This window comes from Chiloscyllium plagiosum, unplaced genomic scaffold (genome assembly GCF_037043375.1).
Source record: "Chiloscyllium plagiosum isolate Xiang-an unplaced genomic scaffold, Cpla_swu_hap1 HiC_scaffold_8, whole genome shotgun sequence".
Classification (NCBI taxonomy): domain Eukaryota; kingdom Metazoa; phylum Chordata; class Chondrichthyes; order Orectolobiformes; family Hemiscylliidae; genus Chiloscyllium; species Chiloscyllium plagiosum.
The window spans coordinates 39,065,980-39,087,858 of NW_028270146.1; the positions used below are offsets into that span (position 1 = coordinate 39,065,980).

At 39.3% G+C, this 21,879-nt stretch overlaps 1 protein-coding gene across 3 annotated transcripts in view; it reads right to left on the bottom strand.

Moving 5' to 3' along the window:
• The window catches only part of ptpn21 (protein tyrosine phosphatase non-receptor type 21), an 87,066-nt gene that overhangs the window by 15,147 nt on the left and 50,040 nt on the right, over positions 1-21,879 (bottom strand). For all 3 annotated transcript variants that reach the window (XM_043697288.2, XM_043697286.2, XM_043697289.2), the window contains exons 11-14: positions 21,695-21,755; positions 11,820-11,901; positions 9,241-10,643; positions 2,055-2,198 (exon numbers count right to left, since the gene is read on the bottom strand). In XM_043697288.2, the coding sequence (XP_043553223.2) occupies positions 2,055-2,198; positions 9,241-10,643; positions 11,820-11,901; positions 21,695-21,755 (1,690 nt within the window). The remainder of the gene's footprint in view (positions 1-2,054; positions 2,199-9,240; positions 10,644-11,819; positions 11,902-21,694; positions 21,756-21,879) is intronic.

Sequence of the window (21,879 nt, forward strand, 5' to 3'; positions counted from 1 at the left end):
GTAGTTGCGGAAGATGGATTGTTCCACATACCCTACGAAGAGGCAGGCATAGCTGGGGCCCATGCGGGTGCCCATGGCTACTCCTTTTGTTTGGAGAAAGTGGGAGGATTGGAAAGAAAAGTTGTTCAGGGTGAGGACCAGTTCGGTCAGTCGAAGGAGGGTGTCGGTGGAAGGGTACTGGGTGGTACGGCGGGAAAGGAAGAAGCGGAGTGCTTTGAGTCCTTCCTGAAGAAGGGCCTGTGCCCGAAACGTCGAATCTCCTGTTCCCTGGATGCTGCCTGACCTGCTGTGCTGTTCCAGCAATAAAGTTTCAACTTTGATCTCCAGCATCTGCAGACCTCACTTTCTCCTGGATAGGTAAATAGGCAAGGTATTCCTCCTAGGGTCCAATCTAGAGGTGAGAGCAGAAAGTTATAGGGGCAATTTTTCCATGCAGAGGGTGGCCCATGAGCTGCCTGACAAAGTTATGCAGGCTGGTATGATTACAATATTTAAAAGGAATAGGAAAGTTTAGAGGATATCTGGGCCAAATGCTGGCAAATGGAACTAGTCTTATATTAGATATCTAGTTGGTATGGTCGAGTTGGACCAAAGGGTTTGTTTCGGTGCTGTAGATCTTTATGACTCTAGAAGGTGCATCCAGAGCCTTATATTTATCACATCAAAAATTTTCAATAACCAAAAGCTAAGGCATGGCTCTCGCTAAATTACGAATGTAAAGATTTAAAGAAACTTCTTCCAATAAAAATTCTTCCTCCTAAAATACAGCTTCACTTTAAATTCTGAAGAATAAACTTTTAAGCTAAAACGCCATTACATAAAAATAACTGGAAAGATTTTGAAACAAAAACATAAATGCTGGTAAAGCTCATCAGGAGTGGCAGCATCTGTGGAAAGAAACCAGAGTTAACATTTCAGGTCAACTGATCCTTCCTCAGAACCGCTCTAAGAATGGTTCAGGGGGGCCAAAACATTAACTCAGATTTCTCTCCACAGATATATCAGACTTGCTGAGTTTTTCCAGCAATTTGTTTTTGTTTCCAATTTCCAGCATCAGCCGGTCTTTGTTTTTATTTGGGAAAATTCTGAAATGATTTGAGAGATTTTGGAAGTAGTTTCATAATTAAAACTCTTTTCCCGTTGTTTTATATTTGTTTGCAATAACATTGTTGCCCTTCATCAATTTTGTCAATAGTTAATGATAAAATGGAATTAACCAGAGGTAGCTCCTGATGGGTCAGTAATAATTAAACCTTAAATATTAACCACATATGACATGGCAGTTGTAGTATACTATGACTTCAGCACACTTGGATAAGGTACAAGGAGAAAAAGAAATTGCAATTCTTTTCACCTGTTCATGGGAGATGGGCATCCTGGGCTAGGCTAATACTTATTGTCCATGCCTCAACTGCCAGTGAGCTGTTGGTGAGTAATGCTTTACAGTGCTGTTGAAAAGGGAATTCCAGATATTTGCATCATGACAGCGAAGGGATGGCAATATAGTTCTAAGTCAGGACGGAATGTGGCTATCTGAGAAAGATAACCTTTTTAAAACCTTGTCATATAATTTTTATTTTAGTGGATACTTATACATGCTTTCATTGAAATATGGATGAGAAAGACCTTTTAAATATTCGTTTACAACAGTATTTTTAACAATGAAAATATGCTTGAAATATCTACAAGTAAAATAACCTTAAGTTTTACTTTAAAAATTCCTAAAGCTGAACCAGCGTGTTACTACTTTGTGAGGATTAATAAGCCCCACTGCTTCACATGTCTATTCACAAATGCACAGTTCCAATATGTAGTGTGAATAGGAATGGGGAATTCTGGGTAATTTCCCTGCAGAAATGTGAAGCTCAATTGTACTACTCATGCCCACAGATAAAATCTCAGTAATTTTTTATATTTTGCAATTATCATTTCACTAATTCAATTGTAATTCTTGGTATGAAGAGTTTCAACAAACATTAGGTCTTTAACAGTTCAGTCTTCAAATAGTAACACTCTGAATGTATATAAATAATGTAAATGATATTAAATCGTACTCTATCATCATGTGATGTCTTGATAGGCTCATCTTTAATAACTTCAGGTAAAGGCTTTTGAAATGGTGTCAATCCATTTAATTCTGCCAGTTTCAGTGGTCCAATTTTCCTAATATCTGATATACGAGTTCCTTTTCTTATATCCTTCAAAACATAAGAACAATTTTAAAAATACAAAATACATTAGTTAACAGCTGTAACAATCAAGAACACATTCACTCTCAGTGTACAAAATCTGCATGATAAGATTCTGCAGAGCCAGAAAGGATGCAAGAGGATAGAACAATTCAAATGAACAAAGCAAATATCTCTGAAATGGTCAAAGACCAAAGACAGATTTTCCAAAAACCAATCTGCTGCATAACCATAAAGAACAGACACCTTCATAATAAACTGTTTACAATTCTTTCACATTCCCCACTTCTCACCAAGATAGATAGCACAACGTCAAGAATGTTTTTCTGAAGAAAGCATGATAATGGCAGATTTGAAAGAGAACAGCATCCAGGGTGAGAGAAAAACTAATATCACTTAACAGATGCCAGAAAAGGAAGCTCGAGCATCACAGTTTAAGATTTATACAAGATGAATTCAGAGGGGGCAGAAATGAAGCTAGAAGAAAAATTTGAAAAAACATTTGGGGAGATATTATAGAGAGCGAGAGAAAGCGCACGAGCAAGATACAGACTGCACAAACGAGATATACAGCGCGTGGAGATTGGACCGAGAGGAAGTTAATCCAGTGAGCCAAAGACAATAGGAGAAACAGCAGAGATACTTTTTAGAAAACAGTTCAACAATTCTTTGCATTCACCATTAGAGATGGGGATGGAGATGGCAGGAAAAGGGTGATTTACGAGAAGGGTTTGAATGAAGGAGAAATCTCATGTTATCTTTGCCTTCCTGGATGGGTTTGAATAGGGTGCTGTTTCAGCAAAGGACAGATAAACTGGATACTGCCTTAAATGACCTAGCCAAATCTGGTGATGGTTCATTAAACAAGTTGTCTTCTAAAGACATTCAAATCTGTGCCACATAGACTTAAAAGTTTGAAGGTAGGACATATATCAAAGCAAGAGCCAAACAATGCCAAATATAGCACAGATGCTAGAAATCTGAAATAAAAACAAAGTGCTGGAGAAATTCAGGTCTAGCTGCATCTCATGGACAGAGAATCAGTTAACTGGAGTCTCACAGGACTCTTTTGCCAGAGAATTTCAGTAATTATATACTTTGTTTTGTCAGTTTTTGCAGGCCTAGAACAACAATAAAGCAGCATTCCATGTACCCGGTTTTGGCATTTAGAAGCAACAGTTCAGCTATATCAAAGTGTTAGTTCAAATGGATGGCATAAGTGAGCAGGGACAAACAATGGTGGAACAGGATCTGGACATCTGGCCACATGACTGTGCATGGTTTCTGAAATGCAACTCTTTGGTGAGCATTGCATCTTTGCTGGGAATGTATTGGCCATGTTCAATGATACATTTAATTAGGATAGTAGATGCAGCTTTAAACTAAATATGGGTAGACAACACTTTATCCAAAAAGCCCCAAAATCCGAAGGGTTTTTTTAAATGAAGTGTTTATCTCATTAACAAGGTTGTTTGACGTGCAAACAGTTAACCCCACACCCACTCGACGCATGTCACTCAGATATGATGTGGGGGGCCATGGCTGAGCACTGGCAGGCCTCAATTCTGTCTCAGGGCCCATAGTACTCACTGAACCTGCTGTTCGGTAAGATTTTTAAAAATTTCACCATTGAACTGTCACATTCCGAAATTCGAAAAATTCTGAATTCCGAAAACCAGCTGGACCCAAGCGTTTCTGATAAAGTATGTGTACCTTTGGTAAGGGGCGAGGGATCAAGTTTTGGAAATATATGATGATTGAACAGAGAAAACAAGGAAAGCTAAAAATAAGCAATGATGGTCAAAACATGTTAGTTTAGGACAGAACATGCAAACCTAAGAATGCAACAGCAGTTATAAATAGAGGTAAGGAAAATAGTAAAAAAGACAAAATCTCACGGCTCTGTATCTAAATGCACAGCATTTAGAACAAAACTGAAAAAGTGACAGCATAAATAGAAAAATACAAATGATCTGGTGACCATTTTAAAGACATGGCTGTAAGGTTTTAAAGACTGAGAGCGTTCATAACAGTTAAAGAGGATAGGAAGCTAAGAAAAAGTAACACTTATACAATAAAGAGATGATCTTAGATCTCTAGATCACAATGCAGAATCAAACTGGGTAAACGCAAAATAGAAAAGGTAAGAAGGTACTGGTGGGCATTGTATGTAGGGCCCCTAATAGTAACCACATGTTACAACAGGGTACACAGCAAAAAAAAAAAGGGGACTTGCGAAAAAGTAACTGCAAAAATCATGGATAACTTTAATTCATGTTGGGGGAAGTGATGATGTAATGAGGACAGCCAGGTGGTTCGCAGAATAAGTTGCCTGATTTGGGCTGTTAGCCTGGTCCATTCGGGGAGCCCTGACTGACAGACATGACTTGGATGAGGTGGTGAGGGGTGGGTTAGTGAATTTGCAGATGACACAAAGGTTGGAGGTGCCGTTGAAAGTATTAAGGGCTATTGCAGGCTGCGGTGTGACATAGGATACAAAACTGGGCTAGAAATGGCAGATGGAGTTCAACCTGGATCAATGTGAAGTGATGCATTTTGGAAGGTCAAACTCGAATGCTGAATATAGGATTGAAGACAGGATTCTTGACAGTGTGGAGGAACACAAGGATCTTGGTGTTCAAGTACATAGATCCCTCAAAGTTGCTATCCAAATGGATAGGGTTGTTAAGAAAGCATATGGTAGTTTGGCTTTCATTAACAGGGGATCAAGTTTAAGAGCCGCGAGGTTTTGCTACAGCTCTACAAGTCCCTGGTGAGACCACACTTGAAATATTGTGTCCAGTTCTGGTCACCTACAATAGGAAAGATACGGAGGCTTTGCAGAGGGTGCAAAAGAAGATTTGCCAGGATGCTGCCTGGACTGGAGGGCTTGCCTTATGAAGCGAGATGGACTAAGCTCGGATTTTTCTCTCTGGAGAGAAGGAGGAAGAGAGGTAATCAAGGTATACAAGGTAACGAGAGACATGGAGAGTGTTGTGAATGCAAGGAATGCGCTGCCAACAGTGGTGGTGGAAGCAGAGTCATTTAAGCGACTGCTGGACATGCACATGAATTGAGGGGTCCATAGGTTAGGTTACTTTAATTTTATATTAGGATTAATTCTCGGCATAACATAGTGGGCTGACAGGCCTGTTCTGTGCTGCACCTTTCTATGTTCGATGTCAACAGGAGTATGAGAGGCTCTGTTCACACTGGTAAGCTGGCTCTGAGGAAGGCAGACCAGTGTCAACTACTATGCACATGTAAATAAAGGGTGACTTGGTGATGGGATACTGGCTTTTGATGAGCTATTTCAGGTGACTGAACGTAAAGAGTAAAGTTCTGGTGATACTGGCTAAAATCCCACCATGGCAAATAATGAAATTTGAATTCAATAAATAATAACTTAATGGTGATCATGTAACCATTGTTAATTGTTATACAGACTGGTCATGAGAGAATGCTTAGATCCCATGAATAAAAATGCAAGAATTTGCTGATGCCATAAAGATAGGTTGAAAATTAAGTTGCGAAGAGGATGTAAGTAGCCTGCAAAGGGGTAAAGATAGGTTGAGCAAATGGGCAAAAAATTTGGCAGTTGGAATACAATGCCAGAAAAATGTGAACTTGTCCACTTTGACAGGAAATATAGAGAAAACAACGTCATTTAAATGGAGAATGATTGTAGAATGGAGGTAGAGAGTTCAAGGTGTCATGGTACATGAATCACAAAATCAACTTTTAGATACAGCATGAGATTAGGAATATTGCTATTTATCAGGAGAAATGGAAATAAAAATAGCCACATTTTGCTCCATTTGTACAGAGCATTGGTGAAAACACATCTGGAGTGCTGTGTAGTTTTGGCGTCATTGGCTAAGAAAGGACTAAATTCAAATCAGTACAAAGAAGGGTTTACACTAGTTCATTCCATTGATATCTGGAATGGGACAGACTATGATTTGAGAACAGGTTGTAAGGCTGGGCCCAACATCCAGAAGAGGAGACAATCTTATTGAGATACAGGATCCTAACAGAATCTGCCAAAGCAAATGCTGAAAGAATGTCCCCCTTGTGGGATAACATGAAATGATGGGACTCAAATTAAAAGCAAGTGATCTGAGAGGTGAGGAGAACTAAGATAGACAAAGTAGATGGACAAGGAGAAAGTGAGGACTGCAGATGCTGGAGATCAGAGCTGAAAATGTGTTGCTGGAAAAGCGCAGCAGGTCAGGCAGCATCCAAGGAGCAGGAGAATCGACGTTGCGGGCATGAGCCCTTCTTCAGGAATCATTCCTGAAGAAGGGCTCATGTCCGAAACGTCGATTCTCTTGCTCTTTGGATGCTGCCTGACCTGCTGCGCTTTTCCAGCAACACATTTTCAGCAAATTAGATGGACAAGACAAGATAGATGATAGGATAGATAAATAAAATAGATTTGTGACTAACAAGGGAGTCGAAGGTTATCAGAAGATGGAGTGAGAGAAATTGGACCTATATTTCAAAAGGCAGCTGAATGGCCTACTCTTGCTCCTAATATGTAGGAATGTATATACAACGAGCATTAGCTGATATTCCAAAGCTAGCCTGGAATAAATTGGAGGCAGAAAAGCTTTGGAGCTTGGTAACATGAACTATACTGACAGTAGAACAGTTATAGGAGAAACGGAGGACTGCAGATCAGAATCGAAATATGTGGTGCTAGTAAAAATACAGCCAATCAGGCAGCATCTGAGGAGCAGGAGAGGTGATGTTGCGAGCAGGAGCTCTTCATCAGGGAAGAGCTGATGAAGAGCTCATGTTCGAAATGTTGACTCTCCTGCTCCTCAGATGCTGCCTGATTGGCTGTACTTTTCCATCACCACACATTATGACAGTAGCACTATTATTCTTCAGGTGTCCTTGCAATGAATTGCAAGACTATGTAACCTTCTAATGGTGCACCTGCTGCTTGCATTAGCACATAGGAATGTCAAAACTCTCAAATATAACTGATGACAAAATGACAGATGCTTGTTGGACTACCCAGCCTGCCTTTTTCAACTTGCATTTCAATTATGAAATATGCATCCAAACCAATAAAACATTTTTGTCACTTGCCATATCCTATTGCTTCTTCAGCTCAGGCAAAATAAACCTGGCAGTGTAATCCTTTCTCATGCGCCTTCTTAAATTAAGGACAGCATTACAGATTTGTTAAAAAAAATGTTTGTATTTGATTATTCTAAATACATTTTTGAAGTAATGGAAGTTAGATGAAGGAAATGCAATAGATGCAGTCTAAAAGTGTTATTAAGTAATTCATTTTGAAACTATGACATTACAGAATGATCAACAAAATTCAGGCTTATGGAAGAGGGTCACTGTCAACTTGGATAAAGTAAAACTGATTTAAGGACAGAAACCAGTGATTTGCAATAAATTAATGCCTTTCAAATTGAAAGATGACAGATAGCAGAGCTCCCCAAGCATCAGCACTGGGATCACTACATTTTTTATATATAAATGTCTTGGATACTGGAATACAGAGTGCAAGTTAAAAATTTCAGATGATACTAAACTTGAAGGTTTAGGAAGATAAAACTGATTGCAACAGGGCATAAGCTTTTGGATGTAGGTTTGCTCACTGAGTTGGAAGATTCGTTTCCAGACATTTTGCTACCCTACTAGATAACATCTTCAGTGGGCCTCAGGCGAAGCAATGCTGAAAATTCCTGCTTCCTATTGATATGTTTGGGTTTGTGATGTTATTTCCTGTGGTGAAGTCACTTCCTGTTTCTTTTCTCAGGGGGTGGTAGATGGGGTCTAACTCGATATGTTTGTTGATAGAGTTCCGGTTGGAATGCCATGCTTCTAGGAATTCTCATGCGTGTCTTGGTTTGGCTTGTCCGAGGATGGATGTGTTATCCCAGTCGAAGTTGTGTCCTTCCTCATCCGTATGTGATAAGCTAGCATAATGGTTAAAACAAGTAGCAGCTAGAAATTAATACTGAAAATTGAGTGGCAATTCATGTTAGCAGAAGAGATAGAAAGAGGCAATCACTTATTGGCACAGATCTAGAGAGTTATACAGGGACAGAGGACCCTGTGTAATCTCTGAAGTCTCAGGACATATTGAAAGACTAATTAATCAAGTATATGTACTTGGGTTCCTTAAATAGAGATATTGTGTACAAAAGAGGGAAGTTGTGCTGAATCTGGAAAAGGATCTAGTTAGGCAACTGCAACATAAGCTGGGGAAATTTGGCTATTTTTCTTGAAGCAAAAGAAGTTGAGGGAGAATTGATAGATGTGTTCAAATTGTGACAGGTTGAGATAACTGGGCAGGGCGGCATGGTGGCTTAGTGGTGAGCACTGCTGCCTCACAGCACTAGGGACCCAGGTTCAATTCCCACCTTGAGTGACTGTTTGTGTGGAGTTTGCACATTCTCCCAGTGTCTGCGTGGGTTTCCTCCAGGTGCTCCGGTTTCCTCCCACAATCCAAAGATGTGCAGGTCAGGTGAATTGGTCATGCTAAATTGCCCATAGAGGTAGGTGCATGAGTCACAGGAATGGGTCTGAATGGGTTACTCTTCAGCGGGTCGGTGTGGACTGGTTGGGCCAAATAGCCTGTTTCCATACCACAGGGAATCTAATTTAATCATCTACTTTAAAGTATTCAAATGAAAAGCTGTTCCCATTTAGTTGATAGTACAAGGATGAGTGGACACAGATTCAAGATTTTGTGCATGAAATACAAACAGGGATGTGAGGAAGAACCATTTTGCGCAGCGACTGTTAATAAACTGAATTCCTCAATATGTCGATGGCAGAAGCACAGATATAGGCACTTGAGAAAAATAAATTTGCAAGGGGGATAATGCAAGAGGAATAGGATTGACTGGACTGTTTTACAAAGAATCAAGTGTGGACTTAAATGATCCAAGTAGCTTTCTATGACTTAAATAAGCCAATAAAAGACCTTTAATTGAATAAATGTTGTATAATGGTTGTACAACATGTAAGAAATATATTTACAGCTAAGATAAAGAACTAGTGTTAAATTACTCACCCCAAGTGGTGGGAGAGCTTCCATAGCATATAATTTACTAGAAAGCACTTCAGACATTGGTCTCTTCTTTGAAGACTCTCTTCTTATCTGGATCTTTCCAACTGTATTGAGATCAGACTCAGACACAAATGGCAGAAACCGTGTTGTTTCTGTTACCTCCCGTTCTTGTGCTCGCTTTTCTGAACTATGCTGTCTTCCAAGAGTAGGTGCAGAACTATACAGATAATCTGCCAATGGTTCATTAATCAATTGATTTAACTTGGCTGACGTTTGAGATGGGGAGTCAAGAGGTAGTATCTGAGACGTATGCTCAATGCACCTTGCATCATATTCCTCATCCTCTTCACTACTGTGAATCAGCATAGTTGCATCTGAGAAAGATCGCCCATGATGGTAACTTTTGTCCTCGTGAACTTCAGTCTCTCTGGGTTTTGTTTGCTCAAAATAAACATTTGGTTGTGAATTTGCAGAGGTTATTTTTTCTGAGTTTGTTTCATTGTTTGGTGTGGACACAGTCCTTTCTTTTAGTTTCCAACTCTCAAAATTGTGCATAAGTCCTGCAATCTCAATACTGTTACGTTTATGAATATTTGTATGTAATCTGGCAGAAATTAAGGGCTCACTGACTTCCTGTAGTGAATGTGCAACAGGCAAACTATCTTCCTGAAAAGTCTGTACAGAGTGATGCACACGCCTCGTAATCAGATCTGGATTGCTGCTACTAACATACAGGTGGCGGGAAAGGTCAGGTGTACTATTTGCAGGTCTTGGATAAGGGTAGGGTGGAGGAGGCCTGTACACTTGAGTTTTCAGCATGTTTGCAGCATTGTAGTCCTGAGCATGTAATTGAACATTGGTCAATTCTGGCACACTAACAGCCCCAACAACTGGGCGTCGCTCAGTTGAAGTTATATATGGAGATGGACTATGGAAACTATAGTTCAAATGAAAAGGATACTGATACATATTTTGTGAATTGAACTGAGCATGTTCTCTGATTTCTGGTTGGCTATAAACAAGCGGATCTGGTCTACTGTAGGCATAAGAATTGCCTATGTTGAGATTTCTCATTGAATGGCTTTGCCTTTCATTTTGAATCATTCCACGATTTAGCTGCCTCATAACAGTCTCGTAATCTGGAGTTGGCCTATAGGAAGGTGGAATAATTGCACTGTGTCTGTTAGTTGGGATGTAATCTCCTCTTATCACATCACTTCCAGTCATGCTAGGATTTGAAGACATAGGAGATGCTTGCATAAAGTGCTGCGGGTTATTTAAAGAGCTTGTGCTGTGTGCACTATAGATACTGCCATTTCGGATTCGACCACTGTATTCATATGGAGCTCTATCCAAACTGGTCTGCGATCGATAGAAGCTGTTTTGATTATTCATGTAGACATTGTCTGAAATTAAGTAAAAAGTGAAGGGTACAGAGAATTAACAGCTGAACCATAGAGATTTAATGTTGATCCAAAATCTACACACAAGTTAGCTTAACAGTGAAATATGATGAATCAATATAAAAACAAAAACTAGGATAAATAGGCCCGTCAGCCCTTCAAGCCCGCTTTGCCATTCATTACCACCATCATGGCTGATCATCCAACTCAATAGCCTTTTACCACTTTTCCCTCTGATTCCTTTAATCCCAAATGCTAGATTCAACTCCTTCTTGAAATCATACAATGTTTTGCCTCGACTGCTTTCTGTGGAAGCAAATTCCAAGGCTCAGCTGTCAGTGAAAAACATTTCTCATCTCAGTCCTAACTGGTCTACCTGTATCCCTAGGTGGTGATCCCTGGTCCTGGACCAAATCAAAACCAATAGATGAATCAGAAGCCAAACTTTACACAAGATATTTTGTTTAGGTACTAGTCTCCAATTACTTAAAACTGTCAAATAAAGTCATATTTCAATGGAGTAACAAAAAAGTTTGGTCAGTTAAGTTTATTTACATAGTCAAAGGTTATAACAAATAATTTTAATATACAATATTAATCAAAGATAAAAATGAAATAGATAATTCAAGGCTTAGAATTTCTAAAATTTGTTTCAAGTTTTTCTTTTAAACTAGCAGCTCTCCACAATGATTTTATGTTCAACTGTATGCCACAAAGCAAAAAAACCTCTAGAACCATGCATAAATCATAGCCATAGAAAAGGCATTTTCTTGTCAAAATTGTTCAGCAACCCGCACTAAAAGTGAATGCTTAAGAGTGTAATCTTGTTACCTTTCAAGCAGATTTGTTTAATTAATTGAATTTATACTATTTAGTTATCAAGGGATCTTAAATCCTGACTCATTGGTCCAAGAACAGAATTACTAATCTTCCAACACAATCACTATTCTACCATATTACTATGTCATCAAACATGCATGATATCATGCAAATTAATATGACATGATATACCTTATTGGGCTTTTTGGAAAAAATGCCTTTGGAACAGAGGTCTGCAACTGCAATTTCCAATGATTGTCAAAAATGCTTGAGTTCCATTGTTTTTGGATACAAATTTGAATTACAGAAGGCAACAGAAGAAAACTGTAATGATGATGATGACGACTTTAAGTACTCTACCTTGAGAAGATTTATAGGGTTCTACATAATGTCCAGTATAATGTAACTGGGGTAATGGCATCATGTACTGATGAGGCTTTGGCTGAAAGAAAACAAAAGCAATAAAGAGCAAATCCTATCATTGTAGGTCAACTGCTAAAGGTAATCCATGTATAACCACTAAATATGCCAAAACCTGCATAATGAAGGTTACAATTTATGGCAAATAGTCTTTTTCTTTCCAAAAGAGTGGTTTACACCTGGAAATAAAGCAATCAAATAAAGGTACACAAGACTAAGTATCAAACACTTGTGTAGTCTAGACAAATCTTGCATAAATAGTCTTTTACATAAAAGTTTTTTCTTTTTGTCTATTTCAAATCAATAGCTCAGATTTCAATATAGAAAAGCACCCAAGGCACTTCACAGAAAATAATCAGACAAAAGTTAACACTGCAAAAGGAGATTTTAGGAGAGCCATTGAAACGCGACTGAAAGAGTGAATTTTAAAAAAGCCTCAAAACGAAAGAGACAATGAAAAGATAGAGGAACTTCCAGAGTTTAGGGTACAGATGTGTGAAGAAAGGGCCACCAATGATTAGCATGGGAATCTGAAGGCAAACATTAAAACATGGGAACTATTTTTGTTACGCTTTAAATAAAATTTTGTGCAGCTAGTATTTAAAAGAGGTTTCTCTAGATTCAAAATGAAAGCAAGGTAAGCAGCAGGAATGGCAACATTCCTTTTGATCAGGAATCAAGTCAAAATACAGTCGGTTCTGCAAAAACATGTGCTTCCTCAACATGAATTGGTTTTAACGCAATGAAGAATTCAGACAGTTATTTGTAGAATGCAAACTTTCCTTACCTGTATTGACTATAATGAGATTCTGGTCCCATTAGTTTAAATGCCGTGGCAATTGCGCTATTTTCTTATAATGCAAGGTTGTTCCGTTCTCATGCAATCACATTATATAAAGGCATTAGGCTCAAGCAACAGGACTTTCAGGTTATTAAAAGAACAGACCATTTCTATGTTATTCAATGTAGAAACAGCCTGGGGGTAATGCAAACTTCAGGCCATAACAATTAAGATATGAGAAAGAAATATGTGAATTTAGTTTGAAGTGGACTTTTAAAAAAATCATTACCTTACAGATAGTAGATTATTCGAGAAAATTAAGTGATGGGAAATTTGAAGAATTATAGACCATTTTGTCTGTCATATTCAAGACAGACCTCTATAAGAATTTAATCTAGGCCTACTACGTCACCTTTTCTCTTTAGCCCTGCAATACATTCTCTTCACATATAACATTCAAATCTTTTCTGCACGCGCAATTCTGGTCTCCTTCCTATCGGAAGGGTGTTGTGAAACGATTTACAAGGATGTTGTCAGGGTTGGAGGGTTTGTGCTATAGGGAGAGGCTGAACAGGCTGGGGCTGTTTTCCCTGGAGCGTCGGAGGCTGAGGGGTGAACGTACAGAGGTTTACAAAATTATTAGGGGCTTGGATAGGATAAATAGGCAAAGTCTTTTCCCTGGGGTCGGGGAGTCCAGAAGTAGAGGGAATACGTTTAGGGTGAGAGGGGAAAGATATAAAAGAGACCTAAGGGGCAACATTTTCACGCAGAGGGTGGTATGTGTATGGAATGAGCTGCCAGAGGATGTGGTGGAGACCGGTACAATTGCAACATTTAAGAGGCATTTGGATGTGTATATGAATAGGAAGGGTTTGAAGGATAAGGGCCAGGTGCTGGCAGGTGGGACTAGATTGGGTTGGGATATCTGGTTGGCATGGACAGGTTGGACCGAAGGATCTGTTTCCATGCTGTACAGCTCTATGACTCTAAGTCCACCTCTGTCAGTATATTCCAGATTCCTAACCACTGTGGAAGAGATTTTCTACAAGCCACCATTTTTTTCCCCTCATTATGTTCAAACAGAGCTATCTGACCCCTGACCTTTCTACAAGAAAACGTTCCCGAATTTTCATGATTTTGAACACCTATGTCAAATCTGCTAATCTTCCCTGCTCATAGAAAACAGCTCCTGTTGTGCCAATCTATCCATAAAACCGGAGTTCCTCAGCGTTGAAAACAATCTTATGAATCTTTTCTGCACTCTCCGATGCCTTCACATTCCTAATTAGCAAACTGGATTAAAAAAAGCACATGCTAGAGCTAAATCAATGATTTGGACATGGGACTTGAAGGAATACTGACATCATTTGCAGATGCTGTCAAAATACTAGACAGAGTTAATTTTCTTGCTGCAAAGAAATATTGAAGCTCAGAATATTTCAACTTAATATAATGTATTTTATTAAAAAAATCAGCAGTTATTAGACTCTAAATAGGAGCAAGCTCAGTACTATGCAATAACAGAGGAACTGGACATATATATTTAGAAGACATAAAAAGGCAGCACCTTGGATTCCCAAGGATCTTTTTTTAATTGAATTCTAGGTGTTATCTCAAGAATATTAGAATAAAGAAACCAAGATGAACACTAATAAAATCTTATGTCCTCAGTTAAAGTATTGAGCACTTTACTGGACTCCATAACATAGAAAGAGTGACAGGCTAATCCTCCTTGGCAACTTCAATGTTAGAAGCTGGATTGGCCATTCTAATTTGCTCACAGTGTCCAGGGATGTGCAGACTAGGTGGATTAGCCATGGGAAATCCAAGGTTACAGAGGTTGGATAGGGGCAGGTCTGGGTGGGATAATGTTTGGAGGGTCGGTGTAGACTCGATGGGCCAAATAGCCTGTTTCCACACCTGAAGGCCTCTGATAAATCGATGAAGAAGGGAAATCCAACAGCAATGGTATTGTGCTCCTAACAAAATGCCTATGGTCTGGCCTTATTATAACCAACAGCTTGTTTTGTCTGAGAAACAAATATCAAAATTACAACATCGTTGCTTGACGCACTGATATCTGCTTGACTATATGATCCAAGTGAAGGACATCTATTTCATTGCACCATGACAAAAGTTGATGACTGCTGGATGGACCACTGCCTAATTGCTCCATCAACATTAATGCTCCCTCAAAGCTGCAGTGGAAACAGAAACAATGCCGCAGGGAAATCAACACTGAAGTACTCAAAAAACCATGATATCAGAGAACTGAGCAGCCAGCACCTTAATTTCAAAAGACACAGAGCGGACACAGTGCCTGGTCTGCCCTCAACGGTTCCATAAGCTGTACCAGTGATGAAACGCTCAGTCATTCAATTAGGAAACATCATGACTAGTTCAATGAAAGCTAGCAAGAAATCCAAGTGCTGACAAGTTCAAGATATTTCTGAAATTGAGAAAGCAACCCAACTTGAACTAGAAAGCAACTTCCTCTGAGGCTGAGACCCATCTAAACAAAAAGACCCATGACTAACATAACTGGCTAGTGGGTTAGCCAATAATCACAACTGGCACACAGATTCTTTAGTGTAGTTAAGACTACCTGAATTCCCTGCACGCAAGGCCCTACTTCACAGCCAGCCAAGAACACAGAAGTGCTCATCAGGGATCAATGCCTGATGGACAGAACACATTGAGCATCTCCTTAATATATTCTGGTCTTCAAAAGTGAGTGTTATTGAGTCCATCTCATGGAATACCACTTGCAATCATTTCAGTATAATCCCAACTTCACATGAGGCCGAAAAGGCCTTTGAACAGTTAAAGAACAATAAGGAACAAAAACAAAGTACTGAAAAAGCTCTGTAAGCCTGGCAACATCTGTAGTGAGAAAACAGAATTAACATCAAGTCTAGTAATCCTTTGTCAGAACTGAAAACAGCTGGGAAAAAGGTGGTATTTGACAGACAGTGTGTGAGAGAGAAAAACAAAGATTGCAAATAAGTATGTCTGACTAGTGGAAACAGCTTCTCCTTACCCACCCTATCCAAGACTCGCAATATCCTGAAAGTTTTAATTGGATCCGCTTGAAATTAATGCCAACACTGCATTTGCCTTCCTAACTGCCAAGTGAACATGCATGTTAAGGTGAAGAGGATCATGAACCAGGACTCCCAGGTTCTTTTTTGCTTCAGATTTCCCTATTTAGAAAGTAGTCTATGCCTCTATTCTTCCTACCAAAGTGCATAACCTCACACTTTTCCACATTTATATTCCACCTACCACTTCTTTCCTACTCTCCTCGTCTATCCAGATCCTTTGCAGCCTCTCCACTTACTCAACACTATCGTGTCTTCTGCAAACTTTACAACAATGCCCTTGGTTCCTTTGCTCTGAGCGTCTGCATGCCATGAATAGCTGTGGTCCCAATGTGGTTGCTGTGGAAACCTGTTGTCATATTTGTCAAAAGGGAGATAGTAGGGATAAAGGGATCGTCAAAAATCTTTTAGTGTCAAAGCATGTCACCTTTAACCATGAAGAACTGCCCAGAAAAAAAATAATAAAAAATATGGAGACTTTAGCAGTGTAACACAGGATTACAAATTTATTAATAAACTTGCGAAATGCAAAGAATATCACAGATTACAGTACAAAATGTTTAAAAGCATGTAATTAGGGAACCAGGGTGAATCAAAGAGTACTGCTTCCATAATTCAGAGATCACAAATACAAGATCAAATATCAAAAATTCAGAAGACAAAGTAAAAGATAATTACTTGCTAGTTTTAAGGCATAAAGTATAGCAACATTCAATATTAGACAGCAACAGTAGAAGAAGAAAAATGAGTTGAAGTGATTTGGGTACAGGATATGTAATTCAAACTCGTTGCTTAAGTGAAGGTTAAACAATGGTATAGACTACTGAACCAAATTGTCTCTTCCACTCTTGCAATTAGTATCCATTTCTATACTGGTCACACCAGGCACCGATAAAATTGATCATGCTAGAATAAGAGTTAAGACTGTCAGATGAGTTCTCTTATTTTGCATAACCAAAAGTGTAAGTTTAGAGATGCCAGAATAAAATGGCTAACATATATCAAGAAGGGCCTGTGCCCGAAACGTCGAATCTCCTGTTCCCTGGATGCTGCCTGACCTGCTGTGCTGTTCCAGCAATAAAGTTTCAACTTTGATCTCCAGCATCTGCAGACCTCACTTTCTCCTCTAACATATATCAATGTAAAATAACTGAGAATATAGATTTTAGGAAAGCAATTAACTGTAATTAGAAACCCATTCACTGCAGTCAATTTTTAAGACATTACTTGATTGGTTAATTAAAAATTTTAAGAAAGAGGATTTTATCATTAACCAAAATAAAAGATTAAGCACGAGTGAATATTAGAATAGATTAGATCATAATACAAGCATTAAATATGGAGCAGAAATCAGCTATTTGGCTCCTCAGGTCTATTCTACCTTTCAATAAGGCTGATCTGCTTGTACTCCAAATCCACATTCCTATTTACCCCCAATAATCTTTTGAGTCACTTACTTAATAAGACAAATGATGCTTATATCAAATAATGTGAAAATATTAGTGATGACAACCGGAAGCAATGATATCAGGTAAAATTCCTCAGGTTAGTGCCCTAAGCCCAACCATCTTCAACTGCTTCACTAATGACTTTCCCTTCATTTCAAGGTCATAAGTAGGAATGTTCGACAATGATTGCACAATATTCAACACCATTCACAACTACTCAAATACTAAAGTAGACCATATTCAAATGCAACATAATCTAGACAATATCCAGGCTTGGGCTGACAAGAAGCAAGTAATATTCATGCCACACAAATGCCAGCCAATGACCACCTTGAATAAACAACAATCTAATCACTACCCCTTGACATTCAATGGCATTACCATCACTGAATTTCTCACGAACAACATCCTGTGGCTTACTATTGATGAGAAACTTAACTGGACTCACCATATAAACAGTGACTACAAGAATAGGTCAGTGGCTCAGAAAATTGCAATGAGTAACTCACCTCCTGACTCCCCAAAGCCTACTCATCGGTCCACTGGAAGGTCAGATATGGGGTGTTTGCACATACTTGCACATTATGCATTACCATTCACGACCCATCAGATACTGAAGCAATCCAGTCCCAACGTAGGAAGATCTTTAACAAAATCCAGTCTTGGGTTCATGTGGAAAATAACATTCACACCACACAAGTGCCAAGCAATGATCATCTCCAACAAGAGAGAATTTAATCATCACTATCTGATATGCAAGGCATTACCACCACTGACTCCCCCACTATAAACACCATGAGGGCTACCGTTGACCAGAAAAACTGCATTAGTCATGTAAATGTTGTGGCGGTAAAAGCATGTCAGAGGCAAGGAGTCATGCAGAACTGTTTACTTCCTGACTCACTAAAGCCTGCCAACATGATGGAACATTCCCCACTTGCCTGGATGTGTGCAGCTCCAACACAAAAAGCTTGACATCATTCAGGACAAAGACTTTGCTTGATTCGCATCCACAACGAACACTGAGTAGAGGCTATCTACAAGATGCACTCTCAACATTCACCAAAGGTCCTTAGACAACAGCTTTCAAAGCCAACACTACAACCACTTAGCCAGGGCAGTAGACACATGAGAACACCACCATCTGCAAGTACCCCCTCCAAGCTACTCATTAATTGATTTGAAAATATATTATCATTCCTTCACCGTCGCTGGGTCAGAAATCCTGGAATTCCTTCCATAACAATATTGCAGGTCTATCTACAGCACACGGACTGCAGGTGGTTTAAGGCGGCAGCTCACGACCACCTTCTCAACGGCAACAAGGGACAGCCAATAAATGCTTGCCCAGCTGGCAATATCCACATCCCAAAGCTGAATAGAAATTTAAAAAAAATGATGGCAAATAAATACTCACCCATTCCCAGTGACTGAAATAAAAGCTAGTCAAACAGGATCAAAACAAATGGCTTCAATTTTCCCAATACTTTATTGGAGAAATTTCTGCTCATTGATATTAGATAAAACTGCAGAATGGAGAAATAATTGGCAGATTAAGTTCAACAGATAAATGATGTAATACACTTTCTCGTAGGAAGAATAGGGAGGCCACATAATATTTTCAAAGTGCAGGTTTTGGCACGATGAGGGTAACAGAACTTCTGAGTATAAACATATAAATAACTACACATGTGTCATAGATTTTAGATCATAAAATATGCAGAGATCAGCAAGACCATAAAACCTAAAAATGTTTTACTTCTAGAGGAATAGAACCGAAGTGTAGGGAAGTTATGCTGACCATGTACCAAATCTTGATTAGACAACCCTGTACTTAGGAGGACCTCATGCAGCTGTGGCTGTCATATTATCAAAAGGATTTAAAGGACAGGATGCAAAAAAGGTTGACAAGGAATGCATGGGTATACACATGAAGGTGGTGTTAAAGAAAGGAGGATTCGATGTGAATTAGGTGGTCTTGAAAATTGTGTAAGCTTTTTACAGAGGAGATACTGTTTTCACTTTTACGCAAGAATATATACTCAGCTCCATACTGTACTCTGTACACTCATGAATGTCACCAAATTTTGTCCGAACTCCATCCACAAGTTTGTTGATGACAAAGACATAGGCTGGATATCAAATAAAGACAGAATACAGGAAACAGATGGACTGCTTGGTAACGGGGTGCAAAGATAACAGCCTCTCTCTCAATGTCAACAAAATTGAAGAATTAATCATCAACTTCAGGAAGCAAGGAGGACACACCCCCCATCTACATCAATGGAGCTGATGTGGAGGTTGTTGAGAGCATCCAGCTCCTAAGAGTGACGATCATCAATCTGCCCTGGACCATCCATGTTGATGCGATGTTCAAGGTGGCACAAGAATGCCTGTCCTTCTTCAGGAGGCTAAGGAAATCCATAAGAAGCCTCATCAACTTTTACAGATGCACCAAAGTAGGCATTCTATCTGGATGCAGCACAGCTTGGCATGGCAACTGCTCTGCCCAGAACCATAAAAAGCCACAGGAAGTCGAAGATACAGCCCAGACAATCACATAAGCCAACCTTGTAACCAGTGACTCCCATTTACACTTCTCAGTGCCATGGAGAGGCAGCCAAAGACCCCTCCCATCCCAGTTATAATCTCTTCCAACTTCTTTCGCCAAGCAGAAGATGCAAAAGCTTAAAATACACATACCAACAGATTCAAGAACAGCTTTGTCCCCACTGTTATTAGGCTTCTGAACAGACTTCTCAAATTTCAAATCTAACGTTGACCTTGCTTTTTATTCATCTTCTTTGCAGCCGTAATATTGTATTCCTCACTCTGCTTAATCAGCCTACAATCTTTGTAGGCTATGATCTGCATGCAAAACAAAACTTTTCATTGTATTTAGTACATGTAACAATAATGAATCAAATCACTTCTGGAGAAAGCATAACTAGAAGCTACTAATATAAAGATTTCATCAAAAAGTCCAATTGCAAATTTAGAAGAAACTTCCTTACTCAAAGCATGGACAGAGTATGGGATTCAATGCTTGTAAAATGATTAAAGCAAATAATTTAGATGCATTGAAGGTGAAGATTTTCAAGCATTTGAGGGAAAAGGGAATAGATAGATTCATAGAAAGAAAGCTGGGAAGAGGCTTAACTGGAACGTAAAACTAAAACAACTGGTTAGGCGAGTGGTCTGTCTCTGTACATTTTGTGAGATAGCTCGTAAAAGATTTTCTTAAAATCCTATTGACATCATCTATTATCCATCCAGCCATTTGTAGGAATATTCTGGCAAACATTTCTGCTTTCTCTACTCTCACCTCCTTTAGCAACTTGGAATGCACACCATGTAGAACAGGTGACCTATCCACTCCCAGCTGAGTCACCCTTTCCAGTGTATTGAATATAGGAGTTGGGAGGTAAAAACAATGACTGCAGATGATGGAAACCAGATTCTGGATTAGTGGTGCTGGAAGAGCACAGCAGTTCAGGCAGCATCCAAGGAGCAGTGAAATCGACGTTTCGGGCAAAAGCCCTTCATCGGGAGTTGGGAGGTCATGTTGCAGCTGTACAAGACATTGGTACGTTAAATTCTGGTCTCCCTCCTACAGGAAGGATGTTGTGAAACTTGAAAAGGTTCAGAAAAGTTTTACAAGCATGTTGCCAGAGTTGGACAGTTTGAGCTCTAGGCAGAGGCTGAATAGGCTGGGGCTATTTCCCTGGAGCATCAGAGGCCGAGGGGTAACCTTATAGAGGTTTATAAAGTCATGAGGGGCATGGATAGGGTCACTGGCAAGGTCTTTTCCCAGGGATGGGAGAGTTCAAAACTAGAGGACATAGGTTTAAGGTGAGAGGGGAAAAGTTTAAAAGGACCGAAGGAGCAACTTCTTCTCACAGAGGGTGTAGAGTGTATGGAATGCGCTGCCAGATGAAGTGAAGGTGGCTGGTACGATTACAAACATTTAAAAGGCATCTGGAGAGATTTACAAATAGGAAGGGTCTAGAGGGATATGGGCCAAATGGAACTAGATTTCTATAGAATAGCTGGTCAGCATGTCTCTGACATGCTGAATAATTTTTACCTTTTCAATTATCGCTGTTTCTATGGATATTTTGTCAGCATTTTCTTCCAAAGTAAACACCATACAACTACCTATTAAGCATTCTTGTCTTGCACCAAACAGATACCATCCTCCTTGTCCCTAATGGGATGACCCCTTCCACTTACCAGATCATTTTTGTGTTATCTCTCATTCTATTTTCATATTCATCCTTGCCAAATTTATTCGTTTCCCTTCCAGCTTATTCTGCTTGACCTGATGCATGCTTCAAAAATTCACCAGACATACATCATTGTCTCTACCTCGTTTTTCATCAAACGACTACTATTAATTATTTGGTGGCAGCACTAGACAAGACTTCGTAGTTTGAAAGTCATGTTAGGAACAAAATGAAATTTACAAGGCCACATTTCACCTACCAAAGATATTCTTGATAACATGTTCCTTCGGGCTGGGCTTACTGAAGCAGTCTGAGCTTGTCTGAAATCAAAAATCAAATGTTTATTGAAAAAACAAACTATTTTCCCTCTAAAATGAAGAAAAAGTTAAATGCCTTTCAGGTATTTTAGACAAACAAACTCAAACTGAAATGGAATTAAAAAGC